Source organism: Lolium perenne, chromosome 5 (assembly GCF_019359855.2).
Source record: "Lolium perenne isolate Kyuss_39 chromosome 5, Kyuss_2.0, whole genome shotgun sequence".
NCBI classification, from domain to species: domain Eukaryota; kingdom Viridiplantae; phylum Streptophyta; class Magnoliopsida; order Poales; family Poaceae; genus Lolium; species Lolium perenne.
Genome location: NC_067248.2, coordinates 208902505 through 208924019, shown reverse-complemented (window position 1 = coordinate 208924019; position 21515 = coordinate 208902505). Strand labels below are relative to the sequence as shown.

Below are 21515 nucleotides of genomic sequence, written 5' to 3'. Positions count from 1 at the left end.
TGGGATGGCGTATTGTTGTGGAAGGCACTTACCCATCTTCCCCACTTTGGCTTTAACGTCCTCGATGTGGACTGAGCCGGTGAGATTGTTTATCTTGGAAAAACCATTGTCGCCACCTCTTCCCTCCCACTCACCGTCGGAATAAATCCACCGCCTCGGAGGGCAAAGCCACATCAGCCTTCAAGCAGCAATTCATGGCCTGCCTCATCGGGGCACCATTGGCCGAACCGAGAAGAGGCGGAGGTCAAGAGGAAGGAGTAGGGGCAGAAGCTGCAGCGAGAGGGGGGGGGGGGGGGGGGGGGTACAGTGGTAGTGAAGGGGGCAGCAGGGCCGAGCCACGTGTAACTAATATTTTCCCCAAAAGAAACTTGTTAAACCTTTTGCTTTATCGTGGAACTCTTTTTCTCTCTCTTTAGTATAATGCTTGCCAGTGCGTTTCCCAAGGGTCCACTATTAGTGCTCTCAACCCCCACCAGATGTAGTAAAGTACGATTGTACGAGTAGCCCGGCCCCATTGGCCTCGACACGAACAAAAACCTAAGCTCATTTCCTATTCCCTTTTGTTCCCGAAGCCTCAAATCACCGGCACCGCCTCTCCTCACCACCCCGCCTCTACAACCCGAAAACTAAGCTCATTTACAATTCCGTTTTGTTCCTGGAGCTTCTCTCACTTAAGGACAATCTAGGTAGAAAGCCAACTGAACTCTTGCTTGTTTCCAAAATTTGTGAAGGATTCTTCCCCAAGTGCTTGGTAAGCCATGTTTGGTATTTTTCTTAGTTTGTGCATCACAAACCATGCCTCCATTTCTTGGTTTCCCATTTTTTGATTTTTTTTGGAGGAAATCAAGCAATCGAGAAAGACCTAAATCAAATGAAATAATTGAAAAATTTACCATCACCACCTTAGAAAACTTTAAAGACCATTGGTATGGTCATGATGACCGTACGAGGTGTCGCCCATTTCGTCTCAACAAAAGGGAGAACTTTTTTGAAGGAACCATAGAAGAAAAACATTAAGAGCGGCCTCCATTCTTCCATGAAAAGAGAAAAATAGATCCAAAGAAGAAGAACTCAACCGTTGATCTTCACCGCGATCCTCATCCTCAAGATCCACTACTCCACCAACGTCAGCTTTACATAGAGAGAGGTATCCAATCTTATAAATACTAAGGGTTGTAAACTCTATTCATATTGAGGCATACCGATTGTGGATCTGGTTTGATCTTTCTTCTTATTGTGGTTTGATCTTTATCTTATTGTGAATAGGGGAGATGTAAGGGCTGGTTAGACTAATATGCCTATTATAATTTTCATTCATTTGTGAGAGTTATTACGGAGTATCATTATTATGTATGAGATTAATTATCTATGTTACACCTAATTCTTGTTGCCTAATGAAGTGCCCAGACAACATGAGCCATAGATCAACATAGATGAACACTTTTTTAGCGACTCTGCGATCTCTTAATATATAACAATGGAGATATCAACGGGAAGAAAGCACAAATCAAGGAGCATGATGAACCATTAACATTAATGTGGTGGATTGGTTCTATGATCTTAATTATTGCGCTAACCATGGCATCAGGTAACATGTGATAAGACAAAAGTATTTCTAAGTCCCTACATGGAGAAGATAGATTAGTCAAGAGTTGCTTGCCACTTGTATTCTAATATGAAGATTATTTATAATCACATATTTATTTTATCCTTGCATATCAACCATTTGGCACATTCATTATCATCTTGAACTGATTCTCCCCTCACCTAATCTCTCATATGCATGAACTCCAAACAATTCTCATTAGTTTCTTTTTTTATGTTATTTACTTTTCAATCACGTTCAAAGCTATTTCAACTAATCCATTTCAACTCACCGCTTTCGTCTTCAACACTTGCAGACAATTTACTCGATCAAGACAAGTGGCCTTGGGTGCGGTAGAAACGTCCATCATAAATACTTTCCATTGCTTTTTGTTGGGATCGATATAACAACTAGGAGAGCACTTCCACGAATTTATGCTCCGACGAACATGTGTTCTTGCAGGCCATCATGTATTTTCATGGCACCGAGCAATGTACGGTGATGTGCTGAGGTGATACACCGCAAGGTGGAGCATGGTTGCAGTCCGACAAGTTTGGCTTGGTCACGCACATAAGGTGAGTAGCCTGTGCAGTCTGGAGGTTGACATGGAGGTTGGTCGAAACTGAAAAGAGCGATGAGATTGGCAACGATGTCATAGGAACATCATGCTGATGATCCTTAAATTATGTGGCACATAGGTAGGCGTTCTTAAACATGCGATAAGGCGGGGTTGATTCAAGAAGTTGATCACATTGGAGAGTTTGAAGTCGATAGGGTAAGGTAGCATATCTAGTTACATCAACTCATGATAATATGAAGCTAGTTTCTTATGAAAGATTCCACTTATCTGATGAGGGGCTATGGATTAAGTGCATATAGAGTCAATGCCTAGTTCAGTGGAAAACCAAGCGACACATTGTTTGGACTAGGGCCTAGTGGTTTGAAGGATATGTGAACTCGTCATCTGCGGTATGACCGGTGGCGTTCTAGGTGGTGTGAGTACACAACCCAGGAGGCTCCCCAAGACCATGGACAAACACGGCGATAAACCAAGACACGTGGTCAGCCAAGTGTGGATGTGGGTAGTGTTAAAGTTGACCAAGCATAATCTGCGAAAGTAATGAGCAAACTATGAATTTGACATGACATGACTTAAAGCAATGACAAAATTCCTTCAAGTTTTCAAACGAGCAACAAACACTAGCGAGGATGATGAGCTCGATAGTCCTTATATGTGACACCTAATATATGAGTTGTTCACTTTCACATAGATGAAGATGTTGTTACCAGGGTGATGATACGCCGATGTTGTCAGACATGGTGACTTGATAACCAATGCTTGATGGCGTTGAGAAGATGCTCCGGGAAGTTAGGATCACAATACCAAAGTTGGTAGAAATTAGTTTTTGTGGGAGCAATGAAGCAAGGAAGGGACTAAATTTGCAGGTACATCAGAGCTCATGATTAATGGTTCTAGTCCGGGTACACAGAGCGAAGGACATATTTACCAAGGTGGAGTGTATTGAGCTATGTGTTGAATATGTGTATGAGTTTTTGCTACAATTGGATTTGTAATTAGGCAGTAGGTAACATGTTGTAGTCGAACTCTTATAACCTTGGCACAGTGGGTAGCCAAAATAGACTAGAAGCAAGTTGTGGGTTAGACATAAGATTGGTTTTGGGACGGTTCGGTGCCCATGGCATGAGCTGCGGGACTAGCATGGCGTCTGTAAATCCGATGTGCCTATAAGATCTCCGCGGTCTTGTCGTCATGGTACTATGAATAATACATGGGAAAAGTGTTCGTTAAGTATGCCCTACGGATATATGCGTTGATTGCTGAAACACGTTACAAAATCTCGTTGTTCAGATGTGATTGCTTGTCCTAGTATGGTCTGAATCAGATAAGTCTTTAGCTTTATCAGCATCTTCCTCACTTCCTTTGACATTCCTTCTGACTTTAACTAACTAATTGGACTAATAACATCATGCGGTGGATTTCTAGAAAGAAAAATATCATCATGCCTCTCTTGTGACTTCAACAAGTTGACATGCTCAACATAGAGCTGATAGTGTAATGTTTGCACTTCATGTATCCTAATCAACGAACTCTCAAATGGGTTGTCACAAACTCACAATAGTGTAATGTCTCAAAAATTTATGTTTAGGTGGGCAAACTTGCCCCGTATTGATGCTTCAAAAAAATTGAATTGAATTTATGTTCACCAAAATGATGACGAAAGTGCAAGCCTTTATAACTGATAACTCTGAAGTCTGAACTGTTAGTTCTACACGAACATGCGCCAATTATGATAAGAGATCGGCATGGCTTTCAGAGTAGAAGAAAGCTACATGAAAGCTTTCTACGCGTTTAAAGCTATTCAAGTTGCTTTCCGTGCCTCCTTTTTTCTTCCCACCAAGTCATACTTTACTCCTTTTAATTGTGCTATGCTCTGCTTAATATGCCTACTGGCTGGTTCGCGACCGACATGTAGATGTAGGATCAGACCCAATTTAGCAATGATGTTGCACTTGCACCAAAAGGGCTAGTCCCATCCCATAGGCATGTTGGGTGCAAGTGCAGACGCCGCCAAAATCCAGAGTTTGATAAGATTGGTGCTTCTACTTGAGAGTTCCAGAACCAGAATTAGTTGTACAATCGCCTGTTTGGAGGGCACTTCCAGTTTCTCCAAAGTAGCAGGATCATTCTTTGCAGATAAGAAAGGCTTAAGCATCGATCCTTGCAAAGTTATACGCTTCTCTATTGTCGATCCTCTTGCAGGCTGCAATGTTAGTCTTTTGGTTGGTTTCATAGCTAGGCTTCGAATTGTATTCAGTTTGTCCACAACGTTAACTATTGTCTGTTTGTTTCTGAAGAGCTACCGACCTACCGTACTAGCAACTAGTCCCCGTTGAACTAAACTGACTATACATGTCAACTACCACTACCTGAAAACCGTATGCTTTCAAAGGAAAAACACGACAGAAAAGATAACCGAAGTACTACGTGCATACTAAAATAGGGACAATGCCCTAACTAAATGTAGCTACTCAACCTTCCACCTTTTAGTTTGATTTTAATTATGAGGCACAAATTTGTCCTGGGGGCGTGACAACGAGCTAAATGCTCGAACTCAGTGCTCGAACTCAGTGTTCAGCACAAAGAAAGCAAGTTGCCGACATATCCACAAGGTTTCGCCATCAACCTAATGCATCTTTCCGTCATGTCTTACCACACAATCTTAATGTTTCTCTCTACCTTTTTCTTGTTAATAACTTTTGCAAAAATATGAAGCTTGATGTCGAAACAGACCAAATAAAAGTTTCGGAAGTTAATTAGCTAGAACACTTTTATCGGAAAAAAAGCTAGAACACAGGGCCAGACCCTTGCGTTGATTTGCCCACCACTAAATATGCTGACAGTAGCTATGCTGGTAAATGTGATGTGGGTAAAAGACTAAAGTAATAAACTGCATTTCTTACTACATCACCATCTTTGCTTATCACTCTCATGAGATTTGATGTTTTTTATATGGTTTTCGCTCGGTTTTCTGCTATTTAACTGAATATCTTCTTTAAGTAATAAACAGGTAAAGTTTTTTTTTCCTTCGTTTCAGAAGATATCTCTCGCGAGATTGGCTCGTCGATCAGTGTCAGTGGATATGAGAGCATGTGTTGTGATTAAAAGTAATCCTGCATGCATTTAAGGAGAGCAAATGTGCCCACGACAGGTCGATCATTTTATTCATGTCTGAGATTTTGGACATTCGAATATATGATTTCATTGCGCGATATTGGCAATCAGTACCTAGCTTGCACGTACAACTCATATGGAGGCACAAGTGTTGTCCCTTCCAAGTACTCTTCTAATACACCACATGAACATCTCCTGCTCGTAATTAAGTACAGAGACAGCCAGGGGCAGACAGCACATACCTCGTAGGCTACTCCGATATCTCAAGAGCTTAGATTTCTTTAGATGCTTCAGGTAAACAGTCCCGTCAGTGTCAGTCGCCCAGCTCGTCCAGTCCAACCCCAACCAACAGAATTCTTGAAGGAATATTTTTGGTCGCCCATTTTTCTCCGGCAAGTTGGAGACGCATTCTCTGCGCTGTGCGCCGTGCCGTCCCGTCCCGACCAACCAAAAGAATGAGGTTCCTGTGATGTGCGACGCCATGCCGCGGTCCCAATCGAGCAGGATAGCCGACCAGCTGGACGGGCATGGGCCGTCCAACCTTTTGCGTCGGCGGCAGAGAGCATGCTCCAAATGGCGGTACCCATGCCTGATTCAATCACGGCGTCTCCATCGCCGACGAGCTGGACACATGGCGCCCTCGCCCGATCGAAACAACGTCGCTGGAACGCGGCTGCCGCCGTATCCTGTGGCTCGGACAGAGGACCAGAGGGGTCGATGGGACGAGAGGAAACATGGTGGGGGGAGGAAGAATTACCTGAGAGCAGATGGGGATGGAGTGCGGGGTGGGGGTGGAGAGAATGGCAATGCGCCTGCAGCCACATGGAGGTTGGCCAGTCCAGTCCACAGTGCAAAACCAAAAGTTTAACTCGAGCGATGAGTTTATTTGTAACTCGATCCATAAGTTTTTTTTGTGAGACAAATCTGGCGAGTTGTCGTAAAAACAAAAGTCGAGCGAATGAGTTTTTCTTACACAAATCTGAGCTTTTGGCAAAACTCATGCCCCATCTAACCCTCTGACGAAACTATTTCGAAATTTGACCCTGAATTCCGACAAGAATGGAACTGTAGTTGTGCAGGTCGGTGCCAATAAAATTTAGTTCGACAACAAGTGGGGGTTCTTTTAAGTGGTTCAGCGCCATGGTGTTTGGCCCCGACCTACCAATGGCGTAGACCTTGCTTCAGCGTCGCAAACACTTGCTCGGGCCTGCACTAGTTCGGTGCCATATATTTTAGTTGGGACCAAACACAGGGGTTAGATTTCAAAATAGTTTTGCCCATGAATTAGATGAGGCATTAATTTTGTTAAATGGTTAGATTTGTCGAAAAGACGAGCGACCGGACTGGATCCACAGGAGGTAGCAAACAAAAATATTTGAAAAACTGAAAATGGTATTTTAAAGTTTCAAAAAATTTGAAAATTCCTAGATGTAGATAATGTTGAAATCTACTAGTGTGCAACATGTCAATCCGTAGTTCTTTGTATTTATGGCTGAGAAAAAAATACTCTCTCCGTTCGGAAATAGGTGACTCGGATTTGTCTAGAATGCCATATATCTAGACGCTAAAATGTGGTGAGCGGCGCTTCAAAACTTAAAAAATTATCAGATCTATCATTTTTATATTGCCTCGAACATCGGTTTCTGAATCGTGATTTTGCACGCAGGTAGAGTTCAACATCATATACACATAGGAGTTTTGTTCTGAATTTTCTTCAAACTTACAAACCTTGATTTCCAAATTTTCAAAAAACACGGCCACTATGGATCTTGGGCTCCATCGTGGCTTCCGTTGGATCTACCGGTTAATTACAGAGTTATTACTCAAAGCTTTGCCGGCGCCACTCTGCGCCCTGATCGAGCCTATAAATTACACCCGAAGCTAGCCTTCTCCCATTCACTGCACTCCCCTCAAACACAAGCACACGCAAGAAGAGTACTCCAAGAAGAAACAGTCACGCGTAGACTGCTAGCTAGTCCACCCCGAAGTAACATGGCATCGACATTGTCATTCCCGATCATCGGCATGGGACTGCTGAGCGGGGAGGAGCGGCCCGTGGCCATGGACCTGCTGCATGACGCTTGCGAGAATTGGGGATTCTTCCAGGTGAATATGTAACACGACATGATATGATTGAGCAAGAGCAAGCTACATAAAACTTTTCGTGCCGGACTGCCGATCTTATTGAGTTGTACGCTTATTTCGTTTTGTTATTGCGGTACTTACATGGGTGCAGGTTTTGGACCACGGCATCTCAACGGAGCTGATGGACGAGGTGGAGACGATGACCAAGGCGCACTACAAGAGGGTGCGCGAGCAGAGGTTCGTCGAGTTCGCGAGCAAGACGCTGCAGGAGGGCGGCGGCAAGGCGGCGGAGAACTTGGACTGGGAGAGCACCTTCTTCGTGCGCCACCTCCCAGAGCCCAACATCGCCGAGATTCCCGACCTCGACGACGACTACCGGCGCGTGATGAAGCGGTTCGCGGCGGAGCTGGAGAAGCTGGCAGAGCGGCTGCTGGACCTGCTCTGCGAGAACCTCGGCCTGGAGAAAGGCTACCTCGCGAGGGCGTTCCGCGGCTCTCAGGGCGTACCCACCTTCGGCACCAAGGTCAGCAGCTACCCGCCGTGCCCGCGCCCCGACCTCGTCAAGGGCCTCCGCGCCCACACCGACGCCGGCGGCATCATCCTGCTCTTCCAGGACGACCGCGTCGGCGGCCTCCAGCTGCTCAAGGACGGCGAGTGGGTCGACGTGCCGCCCACGCGCCACTCCATCGTCGTCAACCTCGGCGACCAGCTCGAGGTGATCACCAACGGCAGGTACAAGAGCGTGCTCCACCGCGTGGTCGCGCAGACCGACGGCAACCGGATGTCCATCGCGTCCTTCTACAACCCGGCCAGCGACGCCGTCATCTTCCCGGCGCCGGCGCTTGTTGCGAAGGAGGTGGAGGCCGGCGGGAGCGGGAAGTACCCGAGGTTCGTATTCGAAGACTACATGAAGCTGTACGTGCGCCACAAGTTCGAGGACAAGGAGCCCAGGTTCGAGGCGTTCAAGTCCATGGAGAGCGAGAGCGCCAAGCTCATCGCTATTGCGTAAAGAACAAATCCAAAAGACCAAAAGGGCGAGCATGGCCTGCTCTTCTCGATCTGAATAAAGCTTAGCTATGTCGTCTGAATATTGGATTGTTAGCTAATTGGCGTGGGGTGTGTAGTTCGTATATATGGTCATGTGTTTGTCACGATCACTCTTTTTATGTGTTTGTTTGCTAGCTAATTGATGTGTTCATTTTGATGTACTACCATGACTAGTTAAATGTCTGTGCGTTGCCACAGGGCCGTCTCCAGGAATTTGGAGCCCCAGTGCAAAATACAAACTAGGACCCTGATTTTTAAAAAATTATTGAATACCTAATTTAAGTAAAGCATGTTTTCACTTTATTATTAACTAGTTAGATGCTCGTGCGTTGCTACATAACTACAGACTTAAACACAACAACATATATACATCGAATAAAAAAGTATTAAGTTTACGAAGAATTCCGTATTCTAAGCCTGTCAAATTATTCCCTATTGTGAGAATGTTAAACTATACAGGTTCAAATTATGAACATGAGTCGCATATTATTCATATTTTAGGAGGAAATTCAGGATAAATACACATCAATATCTTTGTAGTCATCCTTTATGCCTATTTAGAATTGTCGTGAGTAAAATTCAGAAGAAACTTGTAATACACCAAGACAAAGGTGTATTTTATCTCACAAGCAACAAGAAATACTAACGAATCATAACAATAATTACCAAAAGTGAAATAACATTCCTGACATGTGACCAAAAAATCGTAGCAACTATTGCAAGTTTTCAAACCGTTTACACACTCTGAAAGCAAAAAATAACAGACAACTTCCAAACGCAAAAAAATCCTAGAAATACACATTTATTGGCAGATTCTGGTTGCAGATGGGAGCGGGGTGACTCCTCCTAGCTTTCTACAATACTTATTATGCCTTCAACTTGTTCTCAATAGTTGTTGAGTGTGAGGTCATGAGGATCTTTTCATAGTCCCTGAAAACGTCACAAAAAAGGTTAGTACTGAAGATAAACATTTGTAATCAAGGAGAGATTTTAGTCATGATAGTGGTGCGTGATTATATTAGCTCCGATTCTGTAATATGCTTCAAAGTGTATGTCCACCGTGGAGTCTTCTTAAGGGTGAACCTGGCTAGAAAAGAGAGCAACACCAACAACCATGGAGTTGCTTGGATAACAGAAGCGATAGTTCAAAGAATAATAAGAGCCATATTTTCCAGGTCCATTTAATCAACAAGGGAACCTTCAACAAAAAACCCGGTCTGCTTAAGCGTGCAAATACATCTGGCAGGGGAAAATACCAGCGATAGAGAAGATGGTGAAAATAAAATGGGCGAAGAGTCAAAGTGGGTCTGGTCTATGCATAGGCGAGTTGGTGCAGTGTCACAGAAGGCATTTGGTGGCGATGGTTGTTGACTTGTAGATGTAGCCACTGCCACCTTACTCGTCGATGTAGCATCGGCGTGTGACTCATCTTCCTCTTCTGCGCGCTCAAGTATCTCTCTTCTGCGCGCTCAAGTTTCTTTCTGCTGCCCTCAAGACCCTGCATCAGTATTGGAGCCAGAATACATTCAGATTAATCCTCCTTAGTATTGTTGCTCATCTGTATTGGACCATCATTTGGGACCTCAAAGATTTGAATAGTTACTATTTATACCCAGCAAATTACATGACTAAAGAATTCGTATCAAAGCTGCACTCCACCGTTTGCTGCTATGATTGATTTGCTAGCTTTAGTTACATTAATTTCAAGTAGCTCGGACACTTGAGTTGTACTGAAAAACTAATCAGAGCTAAGCATGATTTACATATTTCTTATAGGACTAACCATTATTTTTGGACAGGTGTTCAGTGTAACAGCTCATGATTCCATTTGACAGTTCGAAAAAGAAAAGAAAGATACTGTTCCAGTTTATGTCAAACAAAATAATAGAAGAAACAGTAAGCTTTTAGAAAGCCAATATTGTAGCAAAGAATGGAATAACTTAGCTAAAGCAGTAATCATTTTGGTAACTGTGTACCAAAAAACATCTGAATGTAGAAATCAGGGAAGGAAGCAGTAGCATATAAACAACAATATATCAGGGAAAACATTGTTTGATATTATGCAAGAATATGCAGAGTAAAGAGTTGTTCACGTTGGAGTCAGAGCAGTGTTTATGCAGAGTCAAGAATTGTTCATATGAGAGAACTTTTTGTACCTCCATTGTAACATTCAAAGTTCCCACAGTGAGATCCAACTGGGGATGAAGTTCACAAACACTCCTTAAAATCTAACAAAAAATGTACAATCAAGTCGATATGTATCAATCCTTCATATGATTCAGAGTGTAGCTTGGGAATCGATCGACCTGAACCGTGGTTGTCGATCGATCAAGAAAGAAAACTCAGTCCCACTAAACTGATGTCGTACATGCAAAGGGAGAAACAAAGTGCTCTTACAATCTCAAAAATACCACACCTATGAGATCATCTGAACCTGCCACAACGGCACACCACCTTCCACGCCCCATTGCAGAGGAAGGACAATCCATGTAATGAGAAGGCTATTCAGTTCAGTATGTTTTTTACGATAAAAAGCTGATCTGATAACCTATGTATGTGAATATCACCGAAACAGATTTACTATCTAAATAGAGAAAAGGGAAGCATGTTTAATACCTTATGGACAATTGGAGTTCTCCGTCTCTTTGCACTTGCGCACCATGTTAAGGAAGGAGTCCATTTGGACGGACGTCCATGCCTCTCGCTGTTGCATCATAGGAGCAATATTCATTCTGGACCTCGCGGAGCTCCCCTGCGGCAAGTGAAGCGTGGAGCAGAGCGTAGCGTCGATGCAGAAGTGAAACGCGGGTGTCCACCGCTCGGCAGCGTTGGTGCCAATGGACTCGAAGGCCAGATATAGAATATAGAACACATGCCTAATACATCACCTTTCCTCCATGGTAGTGGATCACTCCCGAAACTGATGCCTAGTTTCTCTGAATTTATCATGTCTCAAACCAGACTTTCCTCAAGCGCATAATCGGTGATGCACTACTGCTTCAATATCATCTTGTCCGCAGAGGCAGAGCAACGTTAATTTGATGAGAGCGCATCATCACGGCTAACATAAGAAATTCAAGTTTAGAGTTATTTCCAACAATATGTATGTTCATTCATAATTTGCAAAACAAAAAATGATACAAAATCCACTGAATAAAAAAATGAATATTGCAATGAATGATCATACTTATTTTTGAGGAATCAACGTGGGGAATGATCATACTTATTGTCTTCAGGTCATGGATATAAAAATTTGGTAGCGGTTACTTGGTCTAGTATTAGCAGAGTAGCAGACTGTAGGCAACACCAATAATTTAGAATTTCCCAGCCACATGGTTTTTTATTAGCATTTCCCATTTACACCAGAGTACAGTTTCAACTAATAATTATACTACCAGTATCAAATGGACTACACGCTGCAGTCTAGTAGAATTTCAGTGATAAATTTCATGCCAAGTGAATAACCTACGCACAATCCAGAAGTTGATCCATCCTAAAATATATGAACATGGACCAACGCAGAAATAAAACAGAACCTTGTTTTTGTCAGCGATTCCCCAAGGTCGGCAGGATTTGCAACCCAGCAGAAGCCAGACTCTCTACTGCAAACCCAAAAAATTGCAGTTTTCTCAGAGTCATTTCATCAAATACGTCACCAGTAAGAGAAATATAATAGATAGATGAGAGGGAGAGAGGCTCGTAACAGAGAGAAGCAGCACGAGAGCTAGACAGAGGAGGTACATGTTTGGATGAGCAGCGTCCCTGTGAGGATACAGAGGGAGGCCCGCCCGTCATGTACAAGGCGAGGTCGATGCCGCTTTGCGCCGGACATGGGGCAGAGCACAGCGAGCTAGTCTTTGATTGTGAATAGGGAGCACGGGGTGGGTAAGCAACAGAGGGCCGTCTCTGGAGAGGAAGTCAGACGGATGTGGAGCAGGGGGCATGCGCGTGGAAGGCATGGCGGAGCGCTGGGATTTGCAGCCGGTCGGAGGCGGGCTTAGGGCATCTCCGGAGGCGCGACGCATTTCGGACGTCCAAATTGTCCGCGGGCGTCCGTTTGCGTCGCCTGGCGGACGGGGAAATGATCGTGTGTCCGTTTGCGTATGGGGTTGGCTCCAGCGGGGCGACGCATTTTGGGCGCAGCCAGAATTCAAAAAACGATGAAATAGCGTCGACTTTGCACGAAATTACAGCCGCAAATTGAAGGCTGAAACAAGTTCATCACACTTTGCAGCTCGTACGGCGCAAAGTGGAGCAAAAGGGGCACAACAAGGCCTGAACAGCAATAAAAAAAAGTTCAAAAGGAGGCCAAGGTGCTGGGCGCATGGCGCCGGCGCCGGCGATCAGGCGTCTCGCGCGCGGATTTCGGCGCGGCTCTTCATGAACCATGCCCTGGTGTCGTCGTCGACGCCGCTCAAGTCGGCAAGCATGATCCTTGTGTCTTCTGCACGCAATTTGGCCTCGGCGTCTGCCTTTTTGGCCTCGATGTCCAGCCTTTGGACATCGAGGACCTCCTTGGCGAGGTTCTGGTAGATGGCAGCTGCGGCCTCTTTTTCCAGACGCCTCTTCTCGTCCCTAGCAGCCATGGCGGCATGGTTGTCGGCCATTATCTTCTCCATGCTCTGCGTGAAAGCAATGGCCTGCGCCTCCCGGACGAGATCGGCCTTGGTAGCCTTGTGGCCTCGTGGACGAGGTGGAAGGACTGGACGACCTTGATCGTCGTCTTCTTCGTCGAGGTTGACCACTGTCCCATTCCTCACAGCTTCGTTGTAGGCCGCAAAGCTTATCATCCACTTGTTGTTGTCTTTGAGCAGCTCCCAACAATGGACCATATGGAAGCCCTTCTTGTGCGTCGCCCTGAACTTCTGCAAGGCGCGGGATACCTGCAATCATAGCCGCCAATGATGTACAATGACGCAAATTGATGCAATGACGCAAATTGTGTAGAATGATGATGGTCGTATCGTGTTTACCACTGTCATGACACCAGTGCCTCTTACGGGGTTGTTAATAGCATGTTCGACCGCCGAGCAGAACTTGGCAGTCTCTTGTTTGATGTAGTTCCATCTTTTCCGGAGGGACTCTTCCGTCCGAGGGCCTGTGATATGGTAGGGCGGGTGCATCCTGGTCTCGTTGTACTGCTGCAAGACCTTGGCCCAATAGACCTTGCCCTTTTGCTGGGCGCCATTGATACAATCTTGGGTCGTTGCCAGCCACGCTTCACACAAACACTTGTCCTCGTCGTCGACGAAGCCTTGTGTCCTGCGGCTCTCCTCCTTCTTTTTGGTGGCAATGTCCGTGGGGATAGGCTGTGTTGGCGCGTCATCGAAGTCGTCCACGCACACGGGTGTTGGCTGCGTCTGCTGGGTGCCGAACAGCCGTGCGGTCTCGATGTCCTCCGCATCTTGCGTTTGTTGGGTGCCGAACAGCCGTGCGGTCTCGATGTCCCCCGCATCATGCGCGCCTGTCCAGGCCCGATCATTGCGAACGAAGCCGCCGTCGTGGATAATTTCCTGGATGTCTGAATCATGGCGGTCCTTCCAATAGTCCTACGAACGACCGGACATCAGACGCATGATACAGGGCACTCGCACACATTGACAGAGCTCACGTACCGGGTCGTCCATCGTCGGGGCAGGCGGCGCCATTTCGTCGAACAGGATGCGGGGCTGCGGCATGCTCTCCTCCGGCACCTGGCGCGTCTTCTGTGTCGCGCCCGGGCAGGAGTCACCGCTTCTAGGCGTCCGGTTGAGGTCGGGAACCGCCGCCCCGGTCAACTTCACCGGCGGCAGGCCGGAGGCGAACCGCGACGCCGCGTGGCCCTGCAAGGGAGCGGGAGTTCCAGGGCGCAGCTGGGAACTTACCGAGCTGACCGAAGAGGCCGGAGGAGCGACGCCGGCGATCCCCTCTCTCTTGACGATCATGTAGCCCTCCGCTAAGGTCGGATGGAGGGCTACTTGCGCGACGCCGGCTTTGATCTGCATCTGCCAGGTCTGCTGGTTGGCGGCCGCGGCAGTCTTGATCTTCTGGTTCTTGCGCCGCCCGCGACGCTTCGCGGCCTCCAGGACTTTCTCCTCCGCGGAGAGCACCTTCTTTGCCGCCTTCGGCTTTGCCTCCCGGCCGCCACCATCGGCGGCCCGCTTTGCTTCCGCCGGAGCTGCAGTGTCCATTGTGGCTATGGCCTACGGGGGAGTGTGGGGCGGCGGCGGGTGCGAGGGTTTGCTCCGCATCCATGGCGGTAGCTGCGGCGGTGAGGACGTCCATCGCTTCTGGGCTGCTCGCGCCGGTCTAGTTTCCAATTTAGCGCGGGGGAATGGCCAGTGGCGGGAATAATATCGCCCTCCAGCCACTGACGCGCGGGTCCTACGTCTTTTTCGGCGGACACTCGGAGCGACCGCCGAGCGTCCGCCGCGACGCAAACCTGGCACATATTTGGGCCAGGTTTACGTCTCCGCGGACGGCCCGGTCACTTTGCGTCGCCCCGCTGGAACAGGCCCCAGACGCATTTCCGGTCACGGCGGACGAAAACGGTCGCTCAGCGACCGTTTGCGTCGCGCCGCTGGAGATGCCCTTACCACAGCGCAAGGGGAGGTGGTGTGTCGGCGGCCATAGGGACGGGTGCTCGAGAGGGAGATCGGGCTTGGGGCGGTGAACTGAACAGAGAACGTGTCTGACAGTTGTGGGCGGGGTAATCGTGGGTGCGAAGCGATATGATGGGCCTGGCCATTCATGTATTCGCGGGAAGGAAGACACACAGGTGGACGTACCAACCATCTCACCACCTCTAGCCATTTAATATACTCCCTCCGTCCCGTAAAAAGCTGCGCGCTGGTGTTTTTGCAAAAACCCCCTCCCGCTTTTTCACCTGAGAAATTCTATCCACAACCACCGTTCCCCAATCCCCGTTCCGCCCCATCGCCGGTGCCAGCCGATTCCGTGGCGCTCCTGATGCTGCCCGACTAGCGGTCCGAAAACCCCTCTTCCTCCTCTGCCGATCCCATGGCAGGGAAGCTTTAGCTGGCAGCCCAACCACAAACCCTAGCCCATGCTCTAGCAAGGATCGGTTTTTGGATCCAAAATCGATTCTTTTGGTCAGCTGCGAGGCGCCGTCTTCCTTCCGCTGCTTCCCGGCCGCCGCGACGGTTTTCCCACGCTGCGCCAGTGCAGGTCCACGCTGCGCTGCCGCCGCGACGGGCTGCCCACGATGGCTTCCCAGGCTGCGCCGCCGGCGTGCCGCTGCAGGGCCACGGGGCAGGCGTTCTTGGGCTGCCGCGTGCCTACCTTCGTCGCCGCTCGCCTCCGCTCCAGCCTCGTTGCGTCGGCATCCGCCTCCGCCCCAGAGGTATCACTACATTGCCCTGTCTTTTTCTCGTCCAAATCACTGTACGTTGGAAAATACTTCCTGCAACTTTGGAAAATACACGTAGGTGAGGACTCACTAATCTGCAAGTTGATTCCCATTCGTATGCTTGATCCGATGGTGTGTTACTGATTCTAAAGGGGAGTGTACACGCATTTGATTCTATTGTGCAGTTTTTACTTTTGAGAATTCCTTCACTGAATTTAGAAGCTGGAGTATATTGTTTGCCATATGATTCAGAACAGTTTGGGTACCTCAAGCCACATATCTTATGGTTTGCCTTGTGTCACCTTGTTATCACTGATTAAGCTTGCGCTAGCTGACAGTCTGTTCTGATTCATTCTCATTTGTTGTCCTGATACATTTGGGGTGATTATAGTTTCCTTATTTACCTCATGTTGTTTCACAGAAATATATGGCAAGAAATCCCAGTGATATCATGCAAATTTGGGTGATTAGTTTCCTATTTTCCTCATGGTGTTTCACAGAAATATAGATGGTGGCAAGCAATCCCGGTGATATCATGAAATTTGGGTAATCATAGTTTCCTTATGTAGTCACTCAGTAATGGCAAGATTGCATTACCTGACATACTGAAACGGGACATAAGATTGCATTACCTGTCTTGTGTGCTGGTCCACATGGCCACCTTCCCTGGCAACCTGGACAACAATTCAATTTAAGCTAAAAGCAACTGTAACATTTCACATGTCTCAATTATGTAGAGTTGCTGATAATGCATGGTGCATTTGCATATCCATAACAAGAACATAAGAAAATGATAAGCATAGTTGTAACTTCTCAGCTGCCTCCTCACCAATTTAAACTTGCCTGTTTGCAGATAATAACACATCAAGAAGGCCGTATCTGCCTGAACTCATCGCTTCTCAGATGCTCATCACCGGTCTGCCTTTCAGTTGCTCCTCGCCGGTCTACCTTTCAGCTACTCCTCGCCGGTCTACCTTTCAGCTGCTCCTCGCCGGTCTGATCAGCAAGTTCACTATGGTGCTCCCAGACCTCAACAACGTCCCACTTGACCTCAACTACACTCCACTTGACGAAGATGATGTCTACATACCTGCAGTAGAAGAGGAGATGTTGGTAGATCAAGATGAAGAAACCAATATGGAAGGAGCAACTAGGAACAACAGACACGCAAACCTAACAAATGAGCAAAGATGGGGGCTTTACTTTGCTTTAGAAGTAATCAAACACAGAGATGGAAAAGTTGACAAGACAGACAAGCAGCTTGTTGCATGCCTATTGAAGACAAGCCTACGAACTGTCGAAACGATATGGAAACAAGCAAATGACCAGATTAAGGAAGGTCTAGAAGTTGATGTGTCGAGCAGAAAGCAGGGCAATGTTGGTCGTAAGAGAAAGGACCTTGACCTCGAGAGGATTTTGACGGTCCCTCTTAACAAGAGAAAAACAATTCGATCACTATCCAGGGCCCTTGGTGTTTGTCCCTCCACATTACACAGAAGGTTCCAGTGGGGTCAGGTGAAGCGTGTCACTAACACTTTAAAGCCGTTGCTAACGGCAGCAAACATTATTCAGAGATTGAAATTTTGCGTCAGTATGCTGGATGAGAATGACAACGAGTTCACAACTTCTATGCCGTCATTCAAAGAAATGGATGACATAGTTCACATAGACGAAAATTGGTTCCACATGACAAAAAAGAAAAACAGCTACTACCTGCTCCCCGGAGAGCCTCCACCCTTGCGTGCCGTCCAGAACAAGAACTGTATCGGTAAAGTGATGTTTCTCACTGCAGTAGCCAAGCCAAGATATGAAGGGGGAGTTGTCACTTTTGATGGCAAAATCGGCACGTGGGTTTTTGTGACGGAAACCCCAGCGGTTAAAAAGAGCAAAAACAGACCAAAAGGGAAAATGATAGTGCAACCATTGAAAGTCACTCGAGAGGTTATGAGGAACTATATGTGCAACCTGGTGATACCTGCTATACGAGGATGTAGGAAGAACAATTTACATACAGCAAGACAACGCGAAACCTCACATCCTACCTCATGATGAGGTTTTCCGACAGGCCGTAGCACAGACAGATCTGGACACTAGGTTGTTGCAGCAACCTCCTAATAGTCCAGACATGAATGTGCTCGACTTATGTTTATTTCCATCTTTGCAGTCCCTCACTGATACTAGAGCACCTACAAGTATCCGGGAACTGATAGAGGATGTGCAACAAGAGTACGAGAACTACAAGGTCAACATGTTGTATCGAAGCTTCTTGACACTCCAGGCATGTATGAGAGAGGTCATGAAAGCAGGAGGGGGAATAAAATACGAGCCCCCGCACTTGCATAAGGACCTGAAGGAGAGAGAAGGAAGGCTACCAATCGCTCTATCAATTACATCCGAGCTACTTGTAAAAACTAAAGAGCTTATAGAAAAAGGAGAGGCAAATTAGAAAGAGTATGAGTGGAATAGGAGTGTTATTGTGTTCATATGAATATTGTAGAGAAAGGAAGAGTAATGCTACTGTAGAGAAATGAGTATTGTTTTTATGTTGTAATTATGTCTAGTTATAAGGAGAAACTTTGGCTATGTTGCTTCACGTACTGTCATGAGGAGCTACTGTTAGATACTGTCAATTATACTTGCAGGTTGAGTATAATGATGTTGAGAAAATATACTCCATGTTAGTATTGCGTTACAAAGTTCATTTGAAAAATTAGACTGATGAATTTGACACACAAGGCACAGGTGTTCAGAGAAATAGGATGGATAAATGCAGTGACACAAGTCAACAGGTGCCCAGGTGCACATAAACATGCACATAGTTGCTAGTGGGTTAATGTCCTAACTCTGTTCGTTACAAAGCTAATTCTTGTCAGGCTTCTTGAATTAACCCCAGTAAATATCCTGCCGATTTCTTGCATTAGAATAGAAGAGTATGTTATAACGTGCAGTACCAGTTCAAGCAAATTAATTTCCTTATTTACCTTATGGTGTTTCACAGAACTTGAGTGTTGGTTCTGGCACTAACTGGTCGATGTACTCGAAGCTAGCATGAAGTAGTCACTTGTTATTCAAGAACACTGCTCACTTAAATGGGAGCAAACTCAACTCCAAAATTACGTTTCCTATGCAGATGTGGCTATCCTAGATTCCTAGTTACCATCAAGATTTTCAATGCTGAACTTGCAACAAGTTGCTTGCTACAGCTAAATATCCTTAAACCTCTCTGTCCCCACTATTCTCTTTATAACATCTACAGTTTCAGTTTCTATCAGGACAACAAATGGGAATGAATCAGAACAGACTGTCAGCTAGCGCAAGCTTAATCAGTAATAACAAGGTGACACAAGGCAAACCATAAGATATGTGCCTTGAGGTACCCAAACTGTTCTGAATCATATGGCAAACAATATACTCCAGCTTCTAAATTCAGTGAAGGAATTCTCAAAAGTAAAAACTGCACAGTAGAATCAAATGCGTGTACACTCCCCTTTAGAATCAGTAACACACCATCGCATCAAGCATACGAATGGGAATCAACTTGCAGATTAGTGAGTCCTCACCTACGTGTATTTTCCAAAGTTGCAGGAAGTATTTTCCAACGTACAGTGATTTGGACGAGAAAAAGACAGGGCAATGTAGTGATACCTCTAGGGCGGAGGCGGATGCCGACGCAGCAAGGCTGGAGCGGAGGCGAGCGGCGAGGAAGGTAGGCACGCGGCAGCCCAAGAACGCCTGCCCCGTGGCCCTGCAGCGGCACGCCGGCGGCGCAGCCTGGGAAGCCATCGTGGGCAGCCCGTCGCGGCGGCGGCGCAGCGTGGACCTGCACTGGCGCAGCGTGGGAAAACCGTCGCGGCGGCCGGGAAGCAGCGGAAGGAAGACGGCGCCTCGCAGCTGACCAAAAGAATCGATTTTGGATCCAAAAATCGATCCTTGCTAGAGCATGGGCTAGGGTTTGTGGTTGGGCTGCCAGCTAAAGCTTCCCTGCCATGGGATCGGCAGAGGAGGAAGAGGGGTTTCCGGACCGCTGGTCGGGCAGCATCAGGAGCGCCACGGAATCGGCCGGCATCGGCGACGGGGCGGAACGGGGATTGGGGAACGGTGGTTGTGGATAGAATTTCTCAGGTGAAAAAGCGGGAGGGGGTTTTCGCAAAAACACCAGCGCGCAGCTTTTTACGGGACAGAGGGAGTAGATAATAGGATCAAACCTTGCTCACCTATTCTGTCGTCACAGGGCAGATTGATTTGGAGGTTAGAAGAAACGGACTGAAACGGTGTTGGTAAAACCAAATCGGGGCAGTCTCCTGTCGATCCGTCAAATGGAGTATCCGGGTAGGCCGCAGGCAGGGGCGCAGGGCGACCGGCTCTTGGCTGATGGCATCTGGATATATTTTTTCCATCGTGTTCTACCGTTCTGGAAGACGGGGGCTAGAGCGATTCATTTTCTTGTTTGGTTTTCAGAATAGATCGATCGCAAAACCTACAGCGCGGGTAAGGCTCGTGATTCGAGAGGATTGTTTGCCGTTTCAGAACTGGACTTTTAGGTGGGCTGCGGTTGGACCATCAGGGAAATTATGGTCTGGGACACTGATAGAGTGCAGGCCTCGGCTGGGATTTGGGGCCCCAAAATTTCGGGGGTCCAGTTCGGTCGCACAGCCTGCACTGCCCCATGTAGGGATGTAAACGGATCGGATCGGATCGGATATTGCTCTTACCATATCCTTTACCATATTTCTGTAACGGATTCGGATCGGAGCGGATAATGGTCGGATGCGGATTCGGATGCGGATTATATCGGATTACGGATATGGAGCGGATTCGGACCGGACTCGGATCGGAAGCGGATTATTAAGAAAATATACACATAAAAAATAAAAGTATGTTTTTTTATGTAAAATACGTTTGTAATTATAGACTATAGTTAAATGTACACACGTATTTGTACAACAAAGCAAATTGCGTCCTAATAGCATACATATTTTGGCTGATGAACTAACTATATTGTCTAAATATTTAGGGTTGGGCTAATTTTCTCGGATTATCCTCTTTGTGGATCTCGGATAATCCGCAAAAAATGGCGGATAATCCTTATCCGTCGGATAGTATCAATACCATATCCTCTACCGTATCCGCCGGATATCCTCTTGATCACTATCCGCATCCGTATCCATATCCGACGGATTTCTAAAAATGCATACCATATCCTCAAAAACGGATACGGATGCGGATTTGGAGCGGAAATTATCCGTACCATTTACATCCCTAGCCCCATGGACGGACCTGGCCACAGTGTAAGAAAATTAGATCTAAATATATTAATGAGATCAATTATACACTAAATATGCATCATATATACCATATGACTGCATTGCGAAAACTATTTTTAAACATAACTAGCAAAAGTGCCCGTGCGTTGCTACGGTTTTTAACTTAATATTTATTTGATAGGTCACCGTGAATGTCACTATATAATTGTAGACGCATGGCTACGAATATAAAACACACTTTTTTCAACTATTTCTTTACTTTATCGCTGCTATTTTATCATGCACAATGCAACAGATACTAATTAGGTTTACAAAGGCGCTACAATATAATATTTTCTCTTGGTTTATTTATTCTTAGATTGCTTATTTGATTCAACTCTAGATCTCTTGCTATCAATTTAGACAAAGATTATGTTATATCTATATATAACTTTTATAATTTAGATCATTTATTTTATTTTATCCTAGATATTTGTTTTCAATTTAAAAAAT

General features: G+C 46.3%; 2 protein-coding genes across 7 annotated transcripts; one reads left to right on the top strand and one right to left on the bottom strand.

The window, feature by feature from the left end:
• Positions 1–7190: 7190 nt before the first annotated feature.
• On the top strand, positions 7191–8572 carry LOC127301787 (1-aminocyclopropane-1-carboxylate oxidase 1). The gene is made up of 2 exons (XM_051332059.2): positions 7191–7385; positions 7516–8572. The coding sequence occupies exons 1-2, from the start codon at positions 7272–7274 to the stop codon at positions 8371–8373; spliced, it is 972 nt and encodes a 323-aa protein (XP_051188019.1). The 5' UTR covers positions 7191–7271; the 3' UTR covers positions 8374–8572.
• A 496-nt stretch (positions 8573–9068) lies between these two features.
• LOC127301786 (uncharacterized) lies at positions 9069–19894 on the bottom strand. 6 transcript variants are annotated; one of them, XR_011745476.1, is made up of 5 exons: positions 19405–19894; positions 16589–16849; positions 16392–16433; positions 11028–11472; positions 9084–9909 (listed from the first exon to the last, which is right to left on the bottom strand). XR_011745476.1 is itself a non-coding variant. In XM_071820280.1 (4 exons), exon 1 carries the CDS (start codon positions 14579–14581, stop codon positions 13961–13963), a length of 621 nt encoding a protein of 206 aa, XP_071676381.1. In that variant the 5' UTR covers positions 14582–15173; the 3' UTR covers positions 9069–9909; positions 11028–11472; positions 11948–12013; positions 12153–13960. The 6 variants fall into 6 exon arrangements, 2 of the variants coding, with proteins under 2 accessions (XP_071676381.1, XP_071676382.1); XR_011745478.1 differs by lacking the exon at positions 19405–19894 and adding an exon at positions 17473–17580; XR_011745477.1 differs by having other exon boundaries at positions 9085–9909; positions 16603–16849.
• Positions 19895–21515: the final 1621 nt, after the last annotated feature.

Coding starts and splice junctions, on each gene's coding strand:
- LOC127301787 (XM_051332059.2), top strand. CDS start 7,272: ATGGCATCGACATTGTCATTCCCGATCATCGGCATGGGACTGCTGAGC. Junction 7,386..7,515: donor AGAATTGGGGATTCTTCCAG/GTGAATATGTAA, acceptor ACATGGGTGCAG/GTTTTGGACCACGGCATCTC.
- LOC127301786 (XM_071820280.1), bottom strand. CDS start 14,581: ATGGACACTGCAGCTCCGGCGGAAGCAAAGCGGGCCGCCGATGGTGGC.